The sequence below is a fragment of the Epinephelus fuscoguttatus genome, linkage group LG8 (genome assembly GCF_011397635.1).
Source record: "Epinephelus fuscoguttatus linkage group LG8, E.fuscoguttatus.final_Chr_v1".
Taxonomy (NCBI): domain Eukaryota; kingdom Metazoa; phylum Chordata; class Actinopteri; order Perciformes; family Serranidae; genus Epinephelus; species Epinephelus fuscoguttatus.
In genome coordinates this window covers 36,563,400-36,585,142 of record NC_064759.1, presented here as the reverse complement: position 1 = coordinate 36,585,142, position 21,743 = coordinate 36,563,400, and the positions used below count along the sequence as shown (strand labels likewise).

The following is a 21,743-nucleotide window of genomic DNA, read 5'->3' as shown; positions in this document are numbered from 1 at the left end:
TGTTATTGTACTCTCTTCTCTCTCCCACTAAGCTTAGTGCTAAATTGGTAGCAGAGAAGCCCTGCTGTGCTGATTTAGCAGCCAGTGAACAGCGAGTAGTTGAGGACTACAGGGATTAGGCACTAAGCATGATGAATAGACCAACTAGAAAGGCATTCCTAGCCTTGTTTGTGGTCTGTGTTATTGTTAAGCCCATCGCCCGCTATTTAGTTTTTTTAAGCTCTCTCTCTTTTTTTTTAAAGGTTTTTCAGTCAATTAGTGGCAACTGGCAAGCTCTGCCATCCTTCTTTAAGAGGATCTGAAGGCTCGTTAAATGACATCACTACATTGTTGCTCTCTTTGGGGACAAGCAGCAGATGAAAGCGAGAAGGGAAACCTGCATCCAATTCTGGGTGTTTGTCTAATGTCCCAATGAAGTGCCATTGCCACATGGTGGAAGCGGTGGAGGGGGAAAGGGGAAGCAACATGATCTGATGGAAAACGGCAATGTGTATGTGTGGAAGTGCTGGGGTATATGTGTGTGAGTAATGTGTATAGGGAATATACTGTATGTGTGAAGTTTCAGAAACTTTAGCAGGACAGCACAGACATGATGCAGAGCCATACACATACATGAAAACACACACACGCAGGCCTTATGGTTATGAGGTAGCAGTAAAGAACTGAAGCTGTGGGCCCAGAATTCACAGTGTTTTAGAGAGCTGGAGTGAACACTTAAGCTGGTCGGGACTTAGATACTGGGCAGGTGCTGTGATGGAGGAAATAGTAGCCTAGTATAGTCTGAAACTTCTCATATGTTTTAGCACCATGCCAGCAAAAGCACTTGTTTAACTGTTTAAATAAAGGCGAGAAAAAGCACTTATGGAAAGATTCTATATTTGTGCATTTCATATTTTACCATAAACAAATTACCTAGAGTTAAAATGACACATAATTAAGTTCAATAAATCCTCTGTACTCCTGTGAAACTCACTTTGAGACCCACTGCTGATGTTTACTTAGCATTTCTGCACATTACCTGGTCATCAGTTCCCAGTGCATGGTCCGTCAGCAGAGGCCTGTACTGAATCGTGTAAGGAGTGTTGTTGACAAGAATTGTTCTGTCTTCTATCCGCAGGATCTGGATGCCATGTCTCACCACAGATGACACGCAGAACTGACACAGCTACAGAGAAAACAACAGACACTGAATTGTCAGCTATAAATGACAGAAAAAAACAATTTTATTAGTTGAGAAATCTGGATATCAGCCTGCTGTGGTGAGACACAGAACTAATTTGGTCGTCGCCGTAATTAAATGCACATTCAAATATGTTAAAAGAAAAAAAACGATCACTGAAATACTGTTTGCTCAGAGGTTATCAGAATACTACGTTATACTGAGTTGTTCTGCACAACATTTTCATCATGCCCACAGTGACTTTAATGTCAAATTCAGTGACTTTCAAAATTCTATGAGATTTAATGAGCAGTGGCGACTGCATGTTATTGAAGCTTTGAGTTTGATCATTGTTTCTCTCACTTTCTGTCTGCCAGGGAAGGCTCCCAGGGTGATGTCGGCCTCTACATATCCCTCCTCATCCAGGGTGACCACCTCTGAGCCTGATCCCTCCTTCCATCGAGGAGAAGTCAGGTCATGGACCAGTTTGAGTGCTGTAGATTTGTGGACGGTGTTAGTGTGGGCCCAGTAGATACCAATCTGGAATGCTTCCTGGATGGTGTGGAACAAGAGGGCGTAGAGGGGGGGGAGTGAGGGAACAATGAGAGATCAGATAGAGAATCAAGAACAAAAATGAATCAGAGGTCAAATCATTGTCACGTCAAACAAAATTTACCATTAAAATTGACTGTATTTGATTGCATTTTGGAAACGGCCACATTCTAGGGTCAACTGTGGCTTCATTACCAAAAACTCAGCACAATGTTCCTGACAGTGTCCTTGTTCCCTGTATTGTCTTTCAAATAGTGCTGGAACTGAGGAGTCTATAACTGTTGGCTTTGTTAGGAGAACATAATTTAAGTGCCCCACAGATGCTTCATTAACACCCTGATTGTTCATCTGGCTCTGCTGCTAGCAGCATCTTGAAACTTGCCGATCAAACACCAACCCTCTCCCATAAACCAATCAAATCTAAGAGGGTCGCAGCAGGGACCAAATCTTCCCTTCACTTGTCATGCCATGATAAACAGCAACGTTCAATGGAAACAATGCTTTATTTGTTTCCATTTCAAAAGCTATTACACATTTACAACTTTTTATTTTGTTTCTTTGTGCTGAACCATATTGGCACTTGCTCTTTGATACACTGCCTTCCTGCTTAGCACTGGGTTAGTGGCAGAAAAATCTGTGTACGTGTGTTATGTTTCACAGGGGGAAAAACCATCTGCAGACCTCTTCTTCTGATCTCAGAAGCCAGTGAGAAGACATCGCTGCAGTGTACAATGACAGATTTTGGCTGCAGATATTGTTGTAATGATGCTTTAGTGAACAATTTTGTGCTTATTAGTCAAGATGAGGGAAGAGCTGGTTTCGTAATAAAGGCTATCAAGCCACGAAAAGACCGACTTCCAGGTGTTGATCAAAAGACAAAATATATCTACAGTGTATCAGGAAGATCACTCTAGATCATACAGTGACATAATTTGGGAAAGTATACAGAATCAGAATTATTTTTTTTACTGGCAAAGTACTTTTGCCAACACTAAACTTTTGACCTGATGGGAAACATTCATGCGATATGACTCATTTGATGTAGCAGAGTAAATGGTAAGAAAGTATTATATAAAACATGTAAGTCTTAAAATAAGGAACAGACTTTTACACATGAAGATCAGTTTTCTTGTCATGAGGATTACGACTCAGCCTGGAAAACAGTTTTATTTTATCTTCTGTGGCTGTGGAGGGAGATTTTTAAAGTCTGAGAAAATAACCCTAATGACATCATTATCTCGATTTGGGCTTGAAGACAACAAGTTTTTGACAGAAAGCCTATGCTAGAACCTAAAGACATGGGTTTTGGAAGATGAGGGCATTTACATGGCAGGGGACGTTTAAGGAAAGGTAAGTCTGGGACTAAAAGTCAGGATATCTTGGCCTCTGCAGCAGCATTTTGATCGTTCTTTTATAATCTGTATCTTGCAGGATATATAAACTATAGCTGGCACCTTACCTTAAAGTTGGGTGGTACAATGACCTTGCCGGCTGGTATCTGCAGTACAATGGTCTCCCCCTCAAAAAGCCAGAGGTCCCATTGGGAGTGGTTGGCCAGCAGGGCCCAGGGCAACAACTCTACCAGCAGAGTGTTGAGACCGGACTTCCAGCAGGATAACTTAACCTGCATGGGACTGTCCCACTGGGCAATGGGCTCCAGCACTGACCTGTGGGGAGATCACACACTTTTATAGAAATCATCCAACAGCATCAAAGTATAGGAGTTAGATACTAATAGAGTAACTCATTGACAAAAATACAGTAAACATAAATATGGACACTGATTCAATTAATACAGGAACATAAAGGTAACGTAAAAACGATGCATACGTTTATGCACAAGTAAACCTTTTGGGAATTAAACATGGATTCTGGCAGTTGTTGATGCCTTGCACAACACTTTTCTCTCCATTGGGCGAGACAAGACTACAGACAAGCAGGCAGACATGCTGAACACATTTCTACTGTTCTGTGCTTGTTTTCTCATTTAGGCTACTGCAGAAAAGCACGCAGACACATAGCTATAATGACAAAAACAGACAGACACACAGCTACCTGTAATGTAGTATTGATAAACACCCATTATTTTCAGCTTGATAATAAAACTAAGTTATGCTCAGTAAGTAAGATTAAGGATATAATTTGTCTTGTCTTCTCATGTAATTCAGTTCTAGACATGTTTTACACAGTACCAGATATAAAGCAGCATGCAGCCTTAACCAGGCAGTGAAACGTGTCGTATATAAAACAATTTTTATACTGTTACTATGCAGACCATTAACACACTGACAGTCAGTCAGGCTAAACAAAAACGTGGAAAGGAAAGATTTGCAGACACGCTATGCAATACAAACAGATACAGAGAACAGTTGACAAGGCATCTGGGAACACACATGGGCATGTGGAGACGCAGACAAACAGACAGAAACACATAACCATTTTTCCACTGATCCACTGACACAGCAGTCATTTCACGGTAATCATGGTCTTGTGAGCCCTAAACAGCACAGTGCCAGAGGAGAGCCAAACAAACAGTTCTCTCAGACTTACTCTGAAGTTCAAAGCCATCAAAGGCGACCTGCTCTTCCCTCTCCCTCAAGGCCGCCTTGACTCCGCTTAACCTACCAACCTGCCATCTCAAACTTGTCACACACCCAAAGACTCCCTGCTGTAAAATGGGACTAAAAGAAAAGCACTGACGATAACTTTTCTTTCACATTTACTGCTGTTTGTGTGTGTGTGCGTGTGTGTGTGTGTGTGTGTGTGTGTGTGTAGTTAATAGGAAATTGACCTCAAGGCTGAGGGCAGCAAAGTGCAGGACTCATAAATCACATTACAGAGCTCACAAAAAGGTAATTGAGAGAAATCTGCTCCGCAGCTTCTGTCAAAATCTGCCAACTCTGGAGTTGAGGGTTTTAGAAGTGTGAATTTTGAGAAGCACACTGCTCTGAACCCACACACTCACAGCCTGCAGTGAGAGCTTACCCCAACCCCAACCACTACAAGATGTTTGTTTAATGATTGTGGAGGTGCCTCTCTGCCATTAAAATCCAACAGAGAAAGAAAAATAACTTTTACCACTTTCAACTTCCTCTGCCCCTTTAAGACACAATATTTACACACTCCCTGCCAGGGAGTTCAGTTGGTTTGGTTTCTCCACTGTGCCAGGGAGACTAAACCCTCTTTCCAAACACCACTGTTATCAACATTAAGAAAAAAATATACAAGTTAAACTGTGGCTTTCACTTGCTGTCCAAGTTTTGAGTGTGTTTAGAGATAACAATCAATGCTATTAATCCTGTGATGACACTTTTATTCTCCTTTTCTTTTACCATTTTCCCCTCATGCTCTTGGAAATAAAGTGGCAGACTTCTGTTTTTCAGACAGATTGTCACTTCTATGATCAGAAATGTGCTTTGGCCTTGAGCTTTGTTCTTGAAGGGATGGATAGCAGGGAGGAAAGAGGCCTGACTGACAGAGAAACCCGACACCAAACCACCAGATAGCAGAACTCCACTGAGACACGGTGTGTGTGACATTTAAAGGTGAGTGATGTATATGGTGGTGTGCGTATGTAACACACTGTTTTGAGTGTGTGTACTTGTGCTGGGTAACAATCTGTGTGCGTGTTTGAGTATGTATAGAGAGCAGAGAAACCGGGGCAACCACAGGCAGACATATGGCCCACATGTCCAGCAGATCTGCTGGGACTCTTTGTAACTCGGAGCCTGTGGGAGAGCATGTGGCTACATCTTTTTTCCGCTGCTATCAAGATGTGATTGCTTTGTGACAAAAGATGATTCCCAGAGTGACATTTGTGGACACATTCATATGTGTGTGCTGCCTGATTGTATATGTACCCTCATGCACGAGGCCACATATACACACACATGCACACATCTATAGAGTACACACACTGTAGGCTCTGCAAAGCTGTGCCAAGTTTTAACTGGATGCAAGGCCCTGTGACTGGTGTGAGAAAGTAGGACTGTGACAGAGTGACAGCCTAAATCTCTGGTCTGCGGGGACGGCAGTGGGATCCCTGCTAACTTCTGATGCATGGCTCTGCATTGTCTTTGCAGTTAACTGTTTTATTATGTGAACAAAGAGTCAGCAATAAAGAGAAGCCTCGCTCATTAAAGAGCTCGCTTGCACAACTTTGTGCTTTGAGGAGGGATGCTGTATGAAGTCTACTATTAGAAAAAACCCCCACTCTGGTGGGTCTCAGAAATTTGTGTTATGAAATCTAACAGCAAGATTTAATGCTTGCCGCCGAAGTTCTATAATAAAGATGAAAAGAATTACACATGTTGACTGGTTACAAACGATCATAAGGTGTCATCATATGAGGGGGATGACGGCTTGTGCACTCATGCTTGTTTTTAGTGTGAATCTGGCTCACAATTTGCATCATGTATCACTATTGCTCTATCGTGCCTTGCTTCACCTTGTTTATCCTACCCAGGTGCTTGGAACTGTCGACAGGCTCCTCAAGATTTTGTTTAAAAAAGACAATCAATACTAATCCTTCAAGTAAAAGCATAAAACTGCATTTCTCACAAATGCAAAGCACTCAACAGTCAACAAATGAATGCCTACCATACACCAGGAGACTTTGAAAATACCTTTAAAGATTAAAGTCTGACACCCTCTCACATCTAAAGATGATGTGAGTTTTTAGTCACACTATAAGATTTTGACAAGTCTGGGGATCTTCAGGGTCACAATATGCAAGATTCTAACTTCCTTAAAGATTCCTTTTGAGCTTACTTCCCATTCTGTTCCTGATGGAAAAATATTACGCCAAACTCCCTTGAAGAAATACGAAGTATTAACAATTCCTTACGTGTCTGCTGAAACACATAACTCTAGAAACACAAGATAAAAGGCGTTATCTGTCAACAGTATTCTTGTCAGTTTGGCATCAATATCTTCCATAAAGATAAACTGTTTTTGCGTAGAAAACTGGCCCCGTTGGTAAGCTGTGCTATGTTAGTGGGAGCAGACTGTGGGAATGAGAGGCAAACATTTTAAAAAATTAAGATTTCTCAATAAAAGTTAGTGTCACTTGGTAGATCAATTCATTCCAAATTAAGCACCGACTCTTGTTTATTCCACAACTCCACCAGTTTCTCCTCCTTTTTCTACAGAACAAGAGAACCAAGACTTGCTCATGTTCTTGTGCCTCCCTGGAGTCCCCTTCATGTTTACTGTCTACCCAGTTTGCTGCTTCTTATTTGGTGCTGGAGGAAGCACAGCCGTTGGTTGTTGACATTGTTCATGTCATTGAACTTCAGTATTTGCATGAGCCAAGACTAAAACCTAAAATAATATTAAACATGTGATTTGGTCATCAAGAAGAGAAAAAGACTGGCTTAAGACGGCTCTGACTGAGATTTGTGACCACCTCACACCAAATGATCAAGACCATGGGAGCACACCCCAACTGAAGTAAAACTCTCATGATTTTATTCCTACACTGGAAATTTGTGACCGTGAAATCACTTGAAAAGTTGTTTGGTCTAAGGCCAGCACAACGTCGTGTACCTGTCAGTATCATTGGTGACATAGGGCCATGGTGGCCCAGTGGATGTCTTCGGACCATAGAAGTCAGCCAGGATGTGTTCCAGATTGTCCTCGTTTCCATTCTTGTTCACGATCTGCTTGATTAAGCTGGAGGAGATTGGTACAGCACAGTGGGATGGATCTTCATCCTCCCTGAAAGACAGAGCAGAAATCATTTTAGAATTCTCTAACAAGACAAACATGAGTGTCATGCATGTATTTATATGTGTATGTGGGAAAATGTAACCAATTTCCATTTGAAACAGATACCTCGCAGTTCTCAGTGATTCTCAAACATGTGCTATCTTTAGCCAACACTCAGGCAGGTCCTCCTGCCAAACAGGCACTGTACCAGCTGATTTTACTTATCTTGATTATCTCCTCCTCTGTGGCGGATGGTTTGATAACTGATTGCTTGAAATGAAAACCTACATACTCCTAGGGTCATAAAGGCACATGGCTGTGAACCAATGCTGTATATTTTGTTAGCAAATCTGGCTTGGAAGCATGTTTACTTATCCCATGCCAGAAACAATTCAAACATACTTTTTTATTCCACTATAGAACAAGACATCTCCTGACAGCAGCTGACTATTCTCATTGTTCTGTTCGGACCAATTAAAGCGACCTCCAGCTAAACTCGGCTTTTACCCTGAAAACTCGAAGAGGGTTGAATCTGCCTTTTGTTTTGGCTTTTTCTCCCTGACATGAAGTCTTGCCTTACAAACACTAATTCACAAAGATCATAGAAAAAGCTAAACAGCAGTAAATAATCCTATTGGATACCTCAGCCCCAGACACTGGTCAATTATGGATTTGCAACAAGAAGAAAAGAAAAGAACTAAATCCAAACTGTAACAGCTTCTTCTCTTTCTCTGGGCAGCATCCAGTTCCACTTGGCTAAAGCAAAGCAGCCCCCTTACCCCAGAGCAGTAGTTTATTAATATAGCTCATTGTGCTATAAAAGAAACACAGGGGCTATTGCTTATGGATCTGGGGCAAGACAGAGGAGAGGGACAAGGTGTTGACAGGAAGCTTTTCATCCAGAGCAGTTCCTGAGGGGGGAAACTGGAAGAGGCTTCTGATTGTAACCCTCAGCTTTCTAATGTGGTGGCCAATATGAGGAGAGCAGGACAAAACTGTTCTGGTTGAGACTTGTCTGTGTCTCTTGTGTCGCAGACCGCAGCTCTGCTCTCTACCTCGTCCATTAGAGCCCACAACTATGTGTAATTACAGGAAGGAAAGATGAGCTGTTGACCAGCGAACATTCAAGATTGGATCCGTCCTAGAGGTTTGGGGTTGGGGGGGATTGTGTGCATGTGTTATATATGTGTATGTGAGTGAAGGTGCGTTTACAATTGTGGCTTGTAGTGTGTGTGTTTTTCAGGATGGAGAGGGATGAAGGATGGATTGAGTTGGGGGGACAAGGCAGGGGGGTATGTAAGTCTGTGCGGTGAGAGGCAGGGGACGGATTGTAAACACAAGGAGCATTGTGGTTACAATCCAGAGAGACAAGACACTTAGTTGTTTCTGAGCTTGCATTTGCGCGCATGAAAAAGGATTTATCTACAACAACAGGGGCCAAATATATTCCCAGTCACTGTATGGCCACTGTGGCTCCTTGATGGCAGCTGAAATCAAAACAAACTTTGTGACCAGATATCTAAACACACAACAGTTACAGCAAAAAAAGAAAAAAAAAATCTCTCAGGGGGAGTCAATTACACTCAACGTTTACTCTGTTTATTCAGATCACCACTAGTTGCTACCAAAGGGGTGATTTTTCTTTCATAAATTCACATAAAACAACATAGATTACAGATGTACAGATAACAAATACAGTAGGAACAACAACAGTACAGCATGTACATGTGGTAGTTATTTCCCCTGGGGCCACCCATACTGAAATATAAACACTCATGTTACTGAAAGACACTTTGGACTGAAGCATTTGCCATTTCTATGCTGTGACGTGACACATGAGGTATCATGGTGATTTTATTAGACTATATATCCTACAGATGAATTATAGATACATGGCACTGCTTTTATGGGCAAACTTTGATGCAACTAAACATTCTGACAATTGATTGATCTGAGTGGAGCCTACCATGAGGGACCGAGTGAAGAGCTGTCTCTTAAAGAGGATATGGACAATATGAGAAAGTGTGAACACACACTGACGAATTGGGACAGAGAAACAGGCGTAGAAGTGATGTATGTGACAGGCTCTGCCCATGATGAAGTGGCGACTGTCACACTTACACTGGCACACAGTCAACTAAGACGATCACAGACACAGACCACACATAGATACAAGGACACATGGGTGCATACATCCACCCACACAAACATGTGTGCGCACACACACAATCCCCTCCACACACAGACACGAACAAATATGTAGCCAATATGGGGCCAAAAACCTGCTCTCTGTTAGGTCCCATTTCTAAATGAGGTGTAATTATGGTCCAACCTGACATGTTGGAATTGGAGCAGTGTCTCAGCTGCTGCCAAGCTGGCTTCCTGCTCCCCTGAAATGTGCCTGGATTCCCCTGGATCATGTCTTCATGTTGGCTCACAGAAATCAGAATGTGGTGTGAGGGAATCTTAAGTAAGTGTCTTTCTGTCTTTGCTAAATTGAGGCATAAAAAACCCATGACAGAAGACCAGAGTTAGACTTTGCCCTTTGCAGCAGTATGAGCTGGTTGCTGATGACATAATATAACACTGGACTGAAAGAACTAAATTGAATTTTCCTGCTGATCGGCAATCATCCTGGTCATGAGCAAATAGCGAGAATGGAAACAGAAGACCTGCAGTGGCAGGTGAAGATCTGTCTCAATCTTGGGAACAGATTCCGAGTTGTGTTTGTATATCATGAGATGTGTAGAAACGTTTAAGTATTGTGGGTCATGTGTTTTTTTTTTGTGCCTGGTCTTCCAGGTGAGTTATTTTTATGAACATACAGATATTAACGTACTGTAAACGTAGGACAGATATTGGTCCGTAAGTTTAAACAGTTTTTTACCTGGCCTGAAAAGTGAGGTGGTGGGTGAGGTCGGACTCAGTGTTTAACAGGGGCTCCTGCTGGCCCTGGCCATGTATCAGCTGGCTCTCTCTCAGTCCTAGACTTCTTTTCTCTATGTGGATGATTACTGGATCTGGCAAGTGGCTCCTCATGACAAACAGTGGACTGAAAACCACCTGAAACGGGGGAATCATACAGAGCAATTGTCAGTGAGACACACCGCATAAACAGACAGACCGTATAAAGTTAAACTGGCAAGAACACTTAGCTGATGTTCAATAATTCAGGCACCATGAATCCTTATCAAGTCTGTTTTCTCATTTTGTGTTAATCAGTGAAATGGCTAGAGCCTATCCCAGCTGACACTGGGTGAGAGGTGGGGTACACCCTGGACAGGTCGGCAGATTATTGCAGGGCTTTATGTATATGTGTATGTAATGCTTTGGTGTACCATAGTAATCAATAACATATTGATCTCACTACCTGGCGAATGGGCCTGTCATGACATCGACTTTTGTTGGATGACATATTGTCCAAGAAATAAATGCGATTAACGTTATTATTGTCATTTTGAGACCATTTTATGCAACTCATAAAATATAATAGCATAATAGCAAATACGCCCTTTTAAAGAGCCATGACCTTTTAATTCTTAAAAATATTCAAACACTGAAATTGGAATAAATATATATATATATATATATATACACACATATATACATATATTTAACGTATTATTAAAAAAGTAATTAACACCTAGTAATATATACAAAAAAGTATATATAAAATTAAATTACCCTTATAGGAGTAGCCCAAAATTGCTCACTTTGAAACTTAATACAAAATTTGTCCAACAAAAACAAAACCTAGTGATGCCTCTTGTGACTAATAGACAAGCTTAGCGAAGCTCTGGCAACACCGCAGTTACCTACATAATCCAGCCAGTGTGCTGCCAGGAATGGACGGCCAGGGAGGCGGGTGGTTTGCTGGTGGATTTACAGAGTGGAGGATAAACTTGTTGGAGGGTGAAACTACAAATGACGGACTTTTTGGCTCATTGCTAAGGGTTGGCAGGCTAATGACTATCAAAACTGTGTCTCTTCCACTCCAAAAGTACATCTGAAGGCTACTGGTAAGCTACGGTGTGTTGTCTTAAGTACTGTTTAATTTTTCCTTAGACTCATGTAGTAAGCAGGGTTGGATAGAAAAATAAGGAGAATTGCTCTGCCAAAGTAGTAGTCAGTAAAACCCTGCTGTTTATTCTGTCATCATGGTAAAATGTTGGTGACATTCTCATGTAAAAAAACAAGCATGTAGACACAAGGTGCAATATCAAGGTCAGCAAACTGATTGAGGTCATGTCCATGTATTGTATAATAATTCAATAACATAATCACCATGACAGGCCTACCTGCAAATGCTAGAGAAATCTATACATATAGTAACAGCAGATACAGTATCAGGAAAAAAATCCCAACTTTGTGTCACAATATGGCAAAAAACACTGTGCATGTAAGTGTGTGTGTGCAGGGATACTCACCACTCTCTGCTGCATGTGAGAGTCAGGCTCAATTGTCATAAGTGTACACCAAACATAGAGCAAAGAACCACTGGAGCATGGCACCTGTAAAGAGACAAACTGGCTGTTATTGATAGTCTTAATAGTTATAAATCCAACTGTTGAATAAAAATCTTTTCATAAAACATATTCATACAGAAATTATGCTGTGCTTAGGAAAATGTAGACTTTGCAGTATGTCTCATATCCTTCCATTATTGCAAAGGGTTAACAGGAAAAAGATTGATCAAGGACACTCGGGGGCGACTCAATTGTGTTTGTTTGTGGTTACAAAGCAAAAAAATAGATATCTGATGACTTCAATGGCTTTACTGCCTCTCACTCAATGACAGAATGTTTATGGCCTCCATCAGTAACGCATTATCATGTTTTGTCCTAAAAAACTTTGTGTCTTGGCTTCTTTCAGTAGTTAAAAGTTAAGTCTCCCTAAAGCCTTGCAACACAATATCATGGCTGACTCGACTGACAACTGTTAGTGCCAGATAATGGGCCATTACAGGCAGTAAAATCTTAGCAAGATTTAAAGGCTGAGAATGTGCCCACCGAAGGCTGAGCACTCTCAATGTGTCACTGGTGTTTGTCCCATTCGCTCCTCGCTCCTCATTAAAGCCTCAAGTTGCCAAGGCACATTACAAGTGGTCTAGTTTATGACAGACTGGGGACTTCATGTACTGGTGGGGACAGCAGAGTGGAGCAAAGAGACAGAGTGAACATTTAGTTTTGATGTGAGCCTTGCAAAACAGCCTTGTTGGGATGAGGGAGTGAAACTTTGGGAAACAGACACTCTATAGGCCTGATTCTCCAAAAACACTCACCGCTGGGGTAAGGTCAAGTTGACCTCCTGTACTTTGTCAAAAGTTAAGGACAGAGGCAAAAATAAAGATGTTGAAAATAAGAGTTAGGGGGAGGAAGGTAAGATACGAGGTAGAGGAGTTACTTTAGATGGATTACTGATACAGATAATCAGGAGACAGATGAGAAGAGAGACAGACATTGACAGGGGGGAGAGTTAGAGAGTGGAACAGGTGGACAAGCCGAATGCCAGAGGATGAAGTAAATAAAGAAGAGGAGTTAACAGCTACAAGATAGATGAGTAAGCCAGTGTGTGGGCGAGAGAGTAAAAGAAAGGGAGGAAACGAGAGAGTGAAATAGCAGGAGACAGACAGCGATAGAGAGATCTAAGGACCCAGCTACTAGTCCAGGCAGCTCTCTCATTTGGAGCCAACCCTCCATATGTGTAATGAATGGCTGATCTGAGGAGAAGAGATAACAGCGGAGGTTGGAGTGAAGTCAGAGATGTTCAGACCCACACACAGAAGCTGGAGCTGTAGTATGGCTAGCTGTTAACAGCATGGGACTTATAAAGGAAGCAAACAAAGACAGAGGGACAGGCAAAGACAGGGAACAAGAAAAATACAGAGCAGGAGCAAGAACAGCAGGGACGGAGTGAAGGAGTGATCGTCTGGCGCTAATCCAGCGGTGTGAAAGTGCCTTCAAAGCCTGTCCCTGTGCCCACATATCAGCTAGTGTTTCCTGTCTATGGTTAGTGTTGTTATGAAAGAGCATAAACTGTATTTTCTGCCTCTCAACATGGTTGGGTTATGCGTTGGAGGGCCTTTGTAAGCCTATCTGAGGGAAAGATCTCAATCTGTTCTCTAACTGTGAGTAGCAGTGTGGAAGCTCTGCCACTGTGGCCACCCAGGAGAAGCGGATACGGCCACAGTTGGTGGTCCAGTCACCAGCTCCAAACGTGTGTGGGGCTGGAGAGCCAGTTGGGAGTAGTGGTGTGCAATGTGTACACCTTCTGTGTCTTGTACACGACATCCATACCCAACATATCTTTATAAAAGGGACATTCAAAATAACTAATGTAGCCTAAACCGGTAAAGAGTCTTTAGGAAATAGAAAATCAGTTTCACTGGCTGACTTGTGGCTGTATTCACCTTAAAGGCCGTGCAGTGACTCCACAGTCAAAGTCTGTTTGTGTTACTATACCTGTACCACAGAGCTGCTGTTTCCCTTTTCCCTCCTCTCCAGCTGAACATCCTGAGACCAGTCTTCGTCTCCTCTGGCCCTCACACACAACTCTGTCATCTCAGCATCCTCCAGCACATACGATGGTAACTTGGCCCCTGCTTCCAGGCAGTCACAGTATTCCCTGACCACCGTCTGACTGTCGGGCCCCACGTAGTGCTGCACCACCCTCAGCTCAATGTCCTGAGTCAGGTAGCTGCACATCACCTGCCGTCCACAGATTATTACCTGGAGAGAAGATGGTTACGGGGAGAATTGCCACAATTAAAATAAAATAATTCATCTCATGTACTGTAGGAGGCAACAGATACTGAGCTTTGAACACAGAGATGTCCTGTTGCCTGTGATCATATAAGGGAAAGTCATCATTGGTCAACTACTCACTGATGCTGGGAAATGCACTCCAACATCAAACATCACGGATCAGTAAAACTTCAAATTCATCTTTCACTGTTACTAAAATGATTCCCATGCCTCTATAGCTGCCTATGTTTTTATCAAAGGGTTACTATGTAGCCTGATTGCTTCCTCACTGCCTGATTCACTTTCCAAGGTCACTGTCCATCACTCCAAAGACAGTATGCACACAGAGTTTCCTTTAGTGTTGCGTCATGTACCACAGAGTGGATATATGCATTATGTATGTGTTATTTCTGTATTAATGGACACATACACAAGCAAGCATGCATGCCCACACACACACACACACACACTTAAAGCAGCCACAGTCATCAGGGAGCTCTCATATGGGACTGACAAATCTAATTGTGTTCAGAACTGATTGCTTCCACCACTCTCTGTGTGTGAGTGAATGTGTGTGTTTATGTCTGCACATGAATGGCTGTGAGTGTTCTGCAATAATCTCGAAGAGAAAGATTTCGGCCCCTAATGAGGGGAATCTCACCATCGATCATTACTTTATATCCATTCACAGACACACTCACGTTAGCAGTTAGCGTATTCGCACACACACACACACACACACACACACACACACACACACACACACAATAACCATAATGCACTTTGTTTCCCTGGGTGCCCATCTTCATCTTCCAATCTGAGTTGACAGACATATATGCAAAAAGCAAAAAAACAAACAAACAAACAAACAAACAAAAAAATACCAGCCAAAGAGGCTGTTTCGGAGAGAAATACAAAGATGAGAAGAATTGTTGCTTTTCTCTTTCTCAATATCACTGCAAAAAATTTGCAGTGCAAGATTTGATCACTTTTTCCATTTTACAGATGATCAACCAATGATTAATAATAATCAACAGATTAATTGATTATGATAGTAATTGTCAGTATTAGCCCTAATGTTCCTGCCTTCACATGTGTTCTCCCACAGCCATCAAAGTGTGCCCAGTGTGTGTGTGTGTGTGTGTGTGTGTGTGTGTGTGTGTGTAATTACACAATGCATGTGTTTGTGCAGATGCGTACGGTATTTATATGAGGGAGATTTATACGAGGGGGATTTTTTTTTAACAGCAGTCAACATGAGGTGCCAATATAAATGATAAAGAGGCTGTCACAATAAAAGACCATAGGGGAGCTAGACAGAGAAGGACAGTACAGCAGTGTGTGACACTTCCAGGATGAACCTCTGCCCCCCCCCCCAAAAAACAAAAAAAAACAAAACAAAAAAAAAAACACACAAGATGAGGTATGCTCACGCAGGCGGGAGCCAACTTCCTCTGTAGTGGCAGCCGCTGTCCCACTCTGAGGCTTTGTGTTGTGAATTGGATGTGACCAACACTCATACCCTATCATTGGATCCAATGGGAACAAGATGTAAACAAAGTCTGGGACAGACGGGGGAAGGAATGTGAGCGGCCGAGTCTGTTTTGTCTGGAGGACGAGAAGGAGACATATGGGACACTTGACACTGTTTACATAACAAAGTGTCACCGCTGTAATCTGATGGCATCTCTGCATATTCAGGAATACACTGACCCTGCCTTGTATTTGTGGAAAAATCCAAACATGATTCACTGCTGTTCTTGGTGTAAAAAGGGGAACGCGGCTGGTTTATGATTTGGTTTATGATTTCCTGTGATCTTCTGTGTGGATTGATGGGTCACATTGTGTTTTTGGATGGCTTCAAGCTCATAAGCTTTTGTTTTAGTGCTATAAAACAGATTATGAAAACTGACAAAACAGAAGACAGTCTGTTGTTAGCTGAGCAACTACTAAATCATAACAAACAAATGGGGGAAAAAATGGAGATAAAAAAGTGTTCATCTAAAAATGAACAATGGTAAAAATGCTAGGCATAAAGATGCAAACAAGTTTATGCTTGTTCTGAACCACTTATTTTCTTAAGGGTTACATGGATTCCTTTATTCTTGGTTTTGTTCAAAATTTCAGTTCTTGATTATTGCTGTGGTCTAACTTAACCACAAATCTACACTCGTCAATTAAAAGTGTTGCCAGTACTGTGAATCTCCTGGTCAGACAACAGTTAACACTGTCTTTCTGTTTATTGCTAAAGATAAATACAAAGTTCTATAATTAATCTGTTGACTTTGAGGCTTGTACAAGAAATTTAAAAAGTAAAACTTTTTGTATGCAGGATGATTTTTATTTACCAGGAAATACATGACAAGTCTATGACAAATGAGCCAGCGCCATCCAGTAATAAAGACAGAAAAAGCTATAATGTAGAGATTCTGTGTAAAGCTGTATGTGACACGCAGACACGTCTATGATTCAGAGTCTGAGTCAGGATTTTCTGTACATGGGTCTCATGGAGGTGGCTGAGCTGGCGGTTGGCAGCTAACAGTAACAGTGTGAACAGTACTAACAATGGCAACGGTGCTAAAGAGATAACTGTGTTAATGTGGGGGGAACCGGAGGGTCAGTGCTACACTTCTGTGACAACACCATCCCAACACACAGCAGCAGAATGTCGTTATCAGCGGTAACTGCCGTATGAGTGCAGTGCAGCGTGGCAGCAATTAGCTAGCCAGTGGGATACACACGCGGACTCAGCTGAACCGTTCACCACAACAAAGAACAGAGAAGCTCGGATTACAACACAAACGGAGGTAGTGTGACTTCCTTCACTGCTCAGGATGCCATTACTTAACTATATCTTTGCATAGCAAATAGTGGTTTGCTGTTACAGTAATATTCTGAATGTCGTATACAGCTCCTTTAGTTTTTTTTTTTTTTTTTTTGGCAAAACAAACATGTTATTTGAACACCAAATGTAATACTTGTCACATTTGTGTATTATATCTAGTAGAAAAATAGACATGTATTTAATGTAGCAGATTTAAATTGAATTAAAAATGTCTGTATGTCTAATGTCTACAAAATGTTCTTTTCTTATTTCTCAAAGTTTGTATGTAAGAGATTTTGTGTGTTTTTTCTTGCTACAAAACAAAACAAAAACAAAATAGACAGTGGGTTTAGTAAAAACTGACTGTACCTGTTTCTGGACACCGTTGAGCTGCACCACCTTGATGATGAGTGAAGCTGTGCGTCCTTTGTACTGAATGGTCCTCAGCAGAGTTCCTACGTTGTCCACGCTGAAGGCCTCTGACCAGCGCCAGTTTCCCCATCCCTCGATGCAGATGTGCAGCAGCTGCAGGATGGGACAGAGCAGGACACACACATACAAACAGAGACAGAAGACACCAGACATCAGAGGTTAGTCTCCTTGCCCTTTATTTATCCTCGAGCAAAAGGCAAGTAAACAACAAGTTCTTTGTTTAGAAGGTTTTGGTAGGGCGAAAAAGGGAGACAACAAAGTTCCTGTTTACTGGTGCTGAACAGACCTGCTGCTGTTGGAAGTAGAAATGGAAGGTCGCACACAATAAACTGGCTGGTGGAAAACAGCTGATGTGGAAGCTCATTATGGCTGCATGTGTGTGTGTGTACTTGTGCGGTTGGATGTGGAAGGCTCTGTTCTCCACACGTCTAAATAAGAGTCAGATAGTTTGGCTCTCAACCTTTTCAGCTTCATATTATCCATCACTTCAACGTGGAGCACATCCATGTGTGTGGCTGGGTGTAAACACACGGACTTGGGAGGACAGCAATAAACAGACGTTGTCCTACCATTTGACATCCAAACTACTTTACAATGGTGGCAATTTTCTGACCATTTTCCACATAATTCCTTGTACTGTGGGCCACAACAAGGAAGGGGGGCTAAAATATGTAAAAAAAACCCCCATGATTTCTAAGGTCACTACATCTATATCTGCAGACAGTCCGCAGACGAGTGTTTTAGATGCTTTCTTCATTACACAGTATTAGGGAAGGCAAAACTCTAACTTAGGTTTCATGAAGCAGGGCACAACAGTAATGGTTGCCAGGTTGTCACTGGCAACTACTCTGAAAAGCAGGCAATCAATTCTTGGCCTTTGGTTGCCAATAGTGTAGTCTCGCTCACCAGACCTTTCTCGAGAAAAGAAAGGCCTGGCTGGGCCGACTCTCACTTTGAGATTGGAGAAAAAAACGCCCCGGCTGCTTGTACTTCTTTCAACCAATCACAATCGTTCTGGGCGGTGCCACAGCAACGGAGCGCTTGCAAAAATAATGCTGGGGGGGAACAGGTTTTGGTGTAACACGCCCACAAAAATATCACCTACAGGATGCGAACCATGGCAGAAAAATGACTACATCTCCGCAAGATCAAACACTGCAAAAGTTAGTAAAGGACGTGTTGAAAACAGTTGAAAACTGCTACACAACCGGAGGTGGTAGGGCGGGACTTCAGCAGGTGGCTCGTTCCGCCCAATGAGAGGCTGATCTCTGCAGCGAACTTCCGCCCACTCAGACTACCAATAGTGGTACCCGCATTTTAACATTTGGAAAAATAGGGACAGCAAGCAGCAAAACGTGCTAAATGTATAATATTTGGTGCATTAATAATATTCAGATATTACTGTTACAGTCAGAACTGAATTCAGACCACACTGCATGTGACAACACTGCACATGACGGTGCTGCATGTGTTCACAAAGGTGAAGCAGATTAAGATTAAAATGTAGCGCTGAGCCCTGCGAAGTACATATTGCTGCAGCCTTTGCTACCTGCCCCCTCCATGTAAATCCATGCACACAGCACAAAAGGCATGTAGGCTGGTCAAATGTCCATCCATGCATACAGCACATCTGTGCAACAGTGAGGTCATACACAGAGCATCACAGAGTGCTACATGACAAGGAAACTCATTTGTCAAACAATGTGAGTGTTGTCATGAGATTATGGTCACAATACAGGAGCAGAATCATAAATACGTACAGAGATCTAAAGCCTTCTCCCCTCCTGAGGCAGCATGGCCGACCTTCCACCTGACTGAACTCTCTGTGTCAGCCCAGCTGCCAACACAACTTCAAACTCGCAACAGTTAGAAAGGGAGGACAGAGAACATGAGAAAGACAAAGAATGTATGTGAGAGAGAGTCTAGAGAGACAGGGGAGACGAAGGGGTGGGGTGGGGTGGGGGTGGTTCAATACACTCCCAGAGGAATTTTGACCAGAGTGTAACACTGAAAAACGTTTTTGAAGATTTACACTTTAGCTCGTCGCCTCAATGTGCCGAACATTTAGCCAATCTGACTAAAGAAAAACAAATTACTCCTGAGGTCAAAGAGCACGGGGGTCCCTGGTCAGGACCTTCTGTGTTTCTCTCCGCTGTAGTCTTTCCTCGCTGTTTGAAGGCAGATTTCTTTACAATAACATTCTTAATCAAAGCCTGAATTCACTTTCTTCAAGATCATCCCTTCTCCCTGTCGGCTGAGTGGAAATGACATAATTTCTCAGATCTCCTGCTCAGCGTACTTGCTCACAGGGAAAGTGGCAGAGTGGTGTAAACAGCCAGGTGGCAGAGGTTAAGGTTGAGCCTGAGGGTGGAGAACTACTAGATGATTCCCTTAACCCGCACTAACATTATAATCAAGACCAGTTAAGATCACAGTGAAAATAACTGTAATGTGGGATTTTCTGCCATTATGCTCTCACTCTCTCTTCAAGTGACCTGGCACTGTATAAGGTGTAAACTTTTAATTTGAATTTAACTTCCAAATATTCTTGAACTTTTGATTGTGAGTGGCACTGTATTGGTGTTAATTATGGTCAAAATATTGTGGTGGTGAACCCACTCTGCTGTGCCTCAGCACCATCTGCAAGGACTGATTTGTTATTTCAACACTTCTCTCTCCTTTAACCCCTCTGCTCCTCCCCCTCTCGCTGTGGCTCAACTTGACCTTTAAGGGAGAAGTCATAATAATGTCTCTCCTCAAACTTCAAACAGCGACTGCCGCTCTTGTTTTAATTCATCACTGCTCTGACTCAGGCAGTGGAAGGGAAAAAAAAAAAAAAAAAACCCCAGCAGTGACACAGATGAACTGGACACGTAGGACAACAAGAATGAAAAATAAGAAGCTGTTTTGCCTCTCTGTGACTTATCCAACTGTTGTGACACTGAGAAAACCCAGCCAGCCACATGTGGTGCTTTTATGCACATGGATTCATCCAGGCCTTACACTAATATTCAACTGACTGGAATACTTCACCAATAGAAACGGCTTTGTAGGAAAGATAAGGCTTAATCTGAATCAGAATCTAGTTTAATTAAATTATAGGTTCACATTTTTTAAAGTAATACTTCACCCCCCAAATGACCATTTGTTTATCAAATACTCATCGTGAATTATGTTGAATTCATTAAAAAAAAAAAAAAAAAAGTTTTTCACGCATGCCTCCAGTGGACGAAGAATCAAAAAACTGAGAAAATGACTGATGAATTGAAGTCACAGGGGTCCACATTTAACAACAGCAAAACTATATTTAAACATCTGTTAACAAACTTTAAGGCAGGTGGTATAGTATATACAGTGTGTCATCCAGGCATGCGCTCAGTACTTCCCAAACAGACAGTCCTATCAGCAGGGAACTGAACTAAAAGTGAACCTTATCTAAGCTCTATTAAAAGCCAGACTCCATTGGCAAAAACAGTCATTTTACAAGAACATGGGACCTGCTGGTCTACCACTGCATCAATCAGTTAGTTTGTTTGTGTTATCGTTTGACCTCTGTGTTTTAAAGAGTACGTTTGGATTCTCTAAAGTCACACAATAACTCCAAAAACTACCAATCGAGGCAGTGGTAGACCAGCAGCTCCCGTGTTCAGTGAGGTAAAATTACTGTTTTTGTCAGTGTAGTCTGGCTTTGAAGAAAGAATAAATAAGTTTAGCTTTCAGGTCAAGTGCCCATCGGAAAGGGCCGTCTGTTTGAGAAGTACTGAACATACGACTGGATAAATGAGACTTGGATAATACTGCACGACTTATGTGAGAGTTTGTGAAGAGATGTTTTGATATACTTAGGCTGTCGTTAAACACAGGCCTCCTCAATTCATCATACTGTATTCTTTGTTCACCAGAGGAATGCGAGAAAAACAGTTTTCTTTACAAATTCAACATGACGCAGGGTGAGCAACTGATATACAAATGGTCATTTGGGAGTGAAATATTCTTTTTAGTCTATCTTAAAATAGTACTCGAATGCTTACATGTTGACTGAAGAGTTATTGATTGCTTTAGGAGGATGATTCTTTAAAGCCAGTATATGGGCATGTCAGTATTGTTTTAAGATAAGAAGAAGAAAATGGTCAACCTATCATTTTAACCTGATGTAGAAGCTAATGATTTTATTCTAAGTATCATTTTGAGTAGACTGTTAACATTGGGTATACTGTAGGTAGGGAGATGACAGAGGAGGGAGGAAACTGATGAAAATTTAAACTGGTTATTGCACACACTTTTGAAACTTAAATACTGTATGAGTTCATGTTTTTCATTTTGG

The 21,743-nt window shown here is 41.9% G+C and overlaps 1 protein-coding gene across 6 annotated transcripts in view; it reads right to left on the bottom strand.

Annotated features, from left to right (window-relative positions):
* LOC125892761 (intermembrane lipid transfer protein VPS13B-like) overlaps positions 1 to 21,743 on the bottom strand; it is a 360,799-nt gene that overhangs the window by 14,569 nt on the left and 324,487 nt on the right. For all 6 annotated transcript variants that reach the window (XM_049582970.1, XM_049582966.1, XM_049582968.1 and 3 more), the window contains 8 exons: positions 17,357 to 17,512; positions 13,882 to 14,148; positions 11,848 to 11,931; positions 10,308 to 10,483; positions 7,259 to 7,429; positions 3,171 to 3,378; positions 1,523 to 1,711; positions 1,019 to 1,165 (listed from right to left, as the gene is read on the bottom strand). In XM_049582970.1, coding sequence (XP_049438927.1) covers positions 1,019 to 1,165; positions 1,523 to 1,711; positions 3,171 to 3,378; positions 7,259 to 7,429; positions 10,308 to 10,483; positions 11,848 to 11,931; positions 13,882 to 14,148; positions 17,357 to 17,512 — 1,398 coding nt within the window. The remainder of the gene's footprint in view (positions 1 to 1,018; positions 1,166 to 1,522; positions 1,712 to 3,170; positions 3,379 to 7,258; positions 7,430 to 10,307; positions 10,484 to 11,847; positions 11,932 to 13,881; positions 14,149 to 17,356; positions 17,513 to 21,743) is intronic.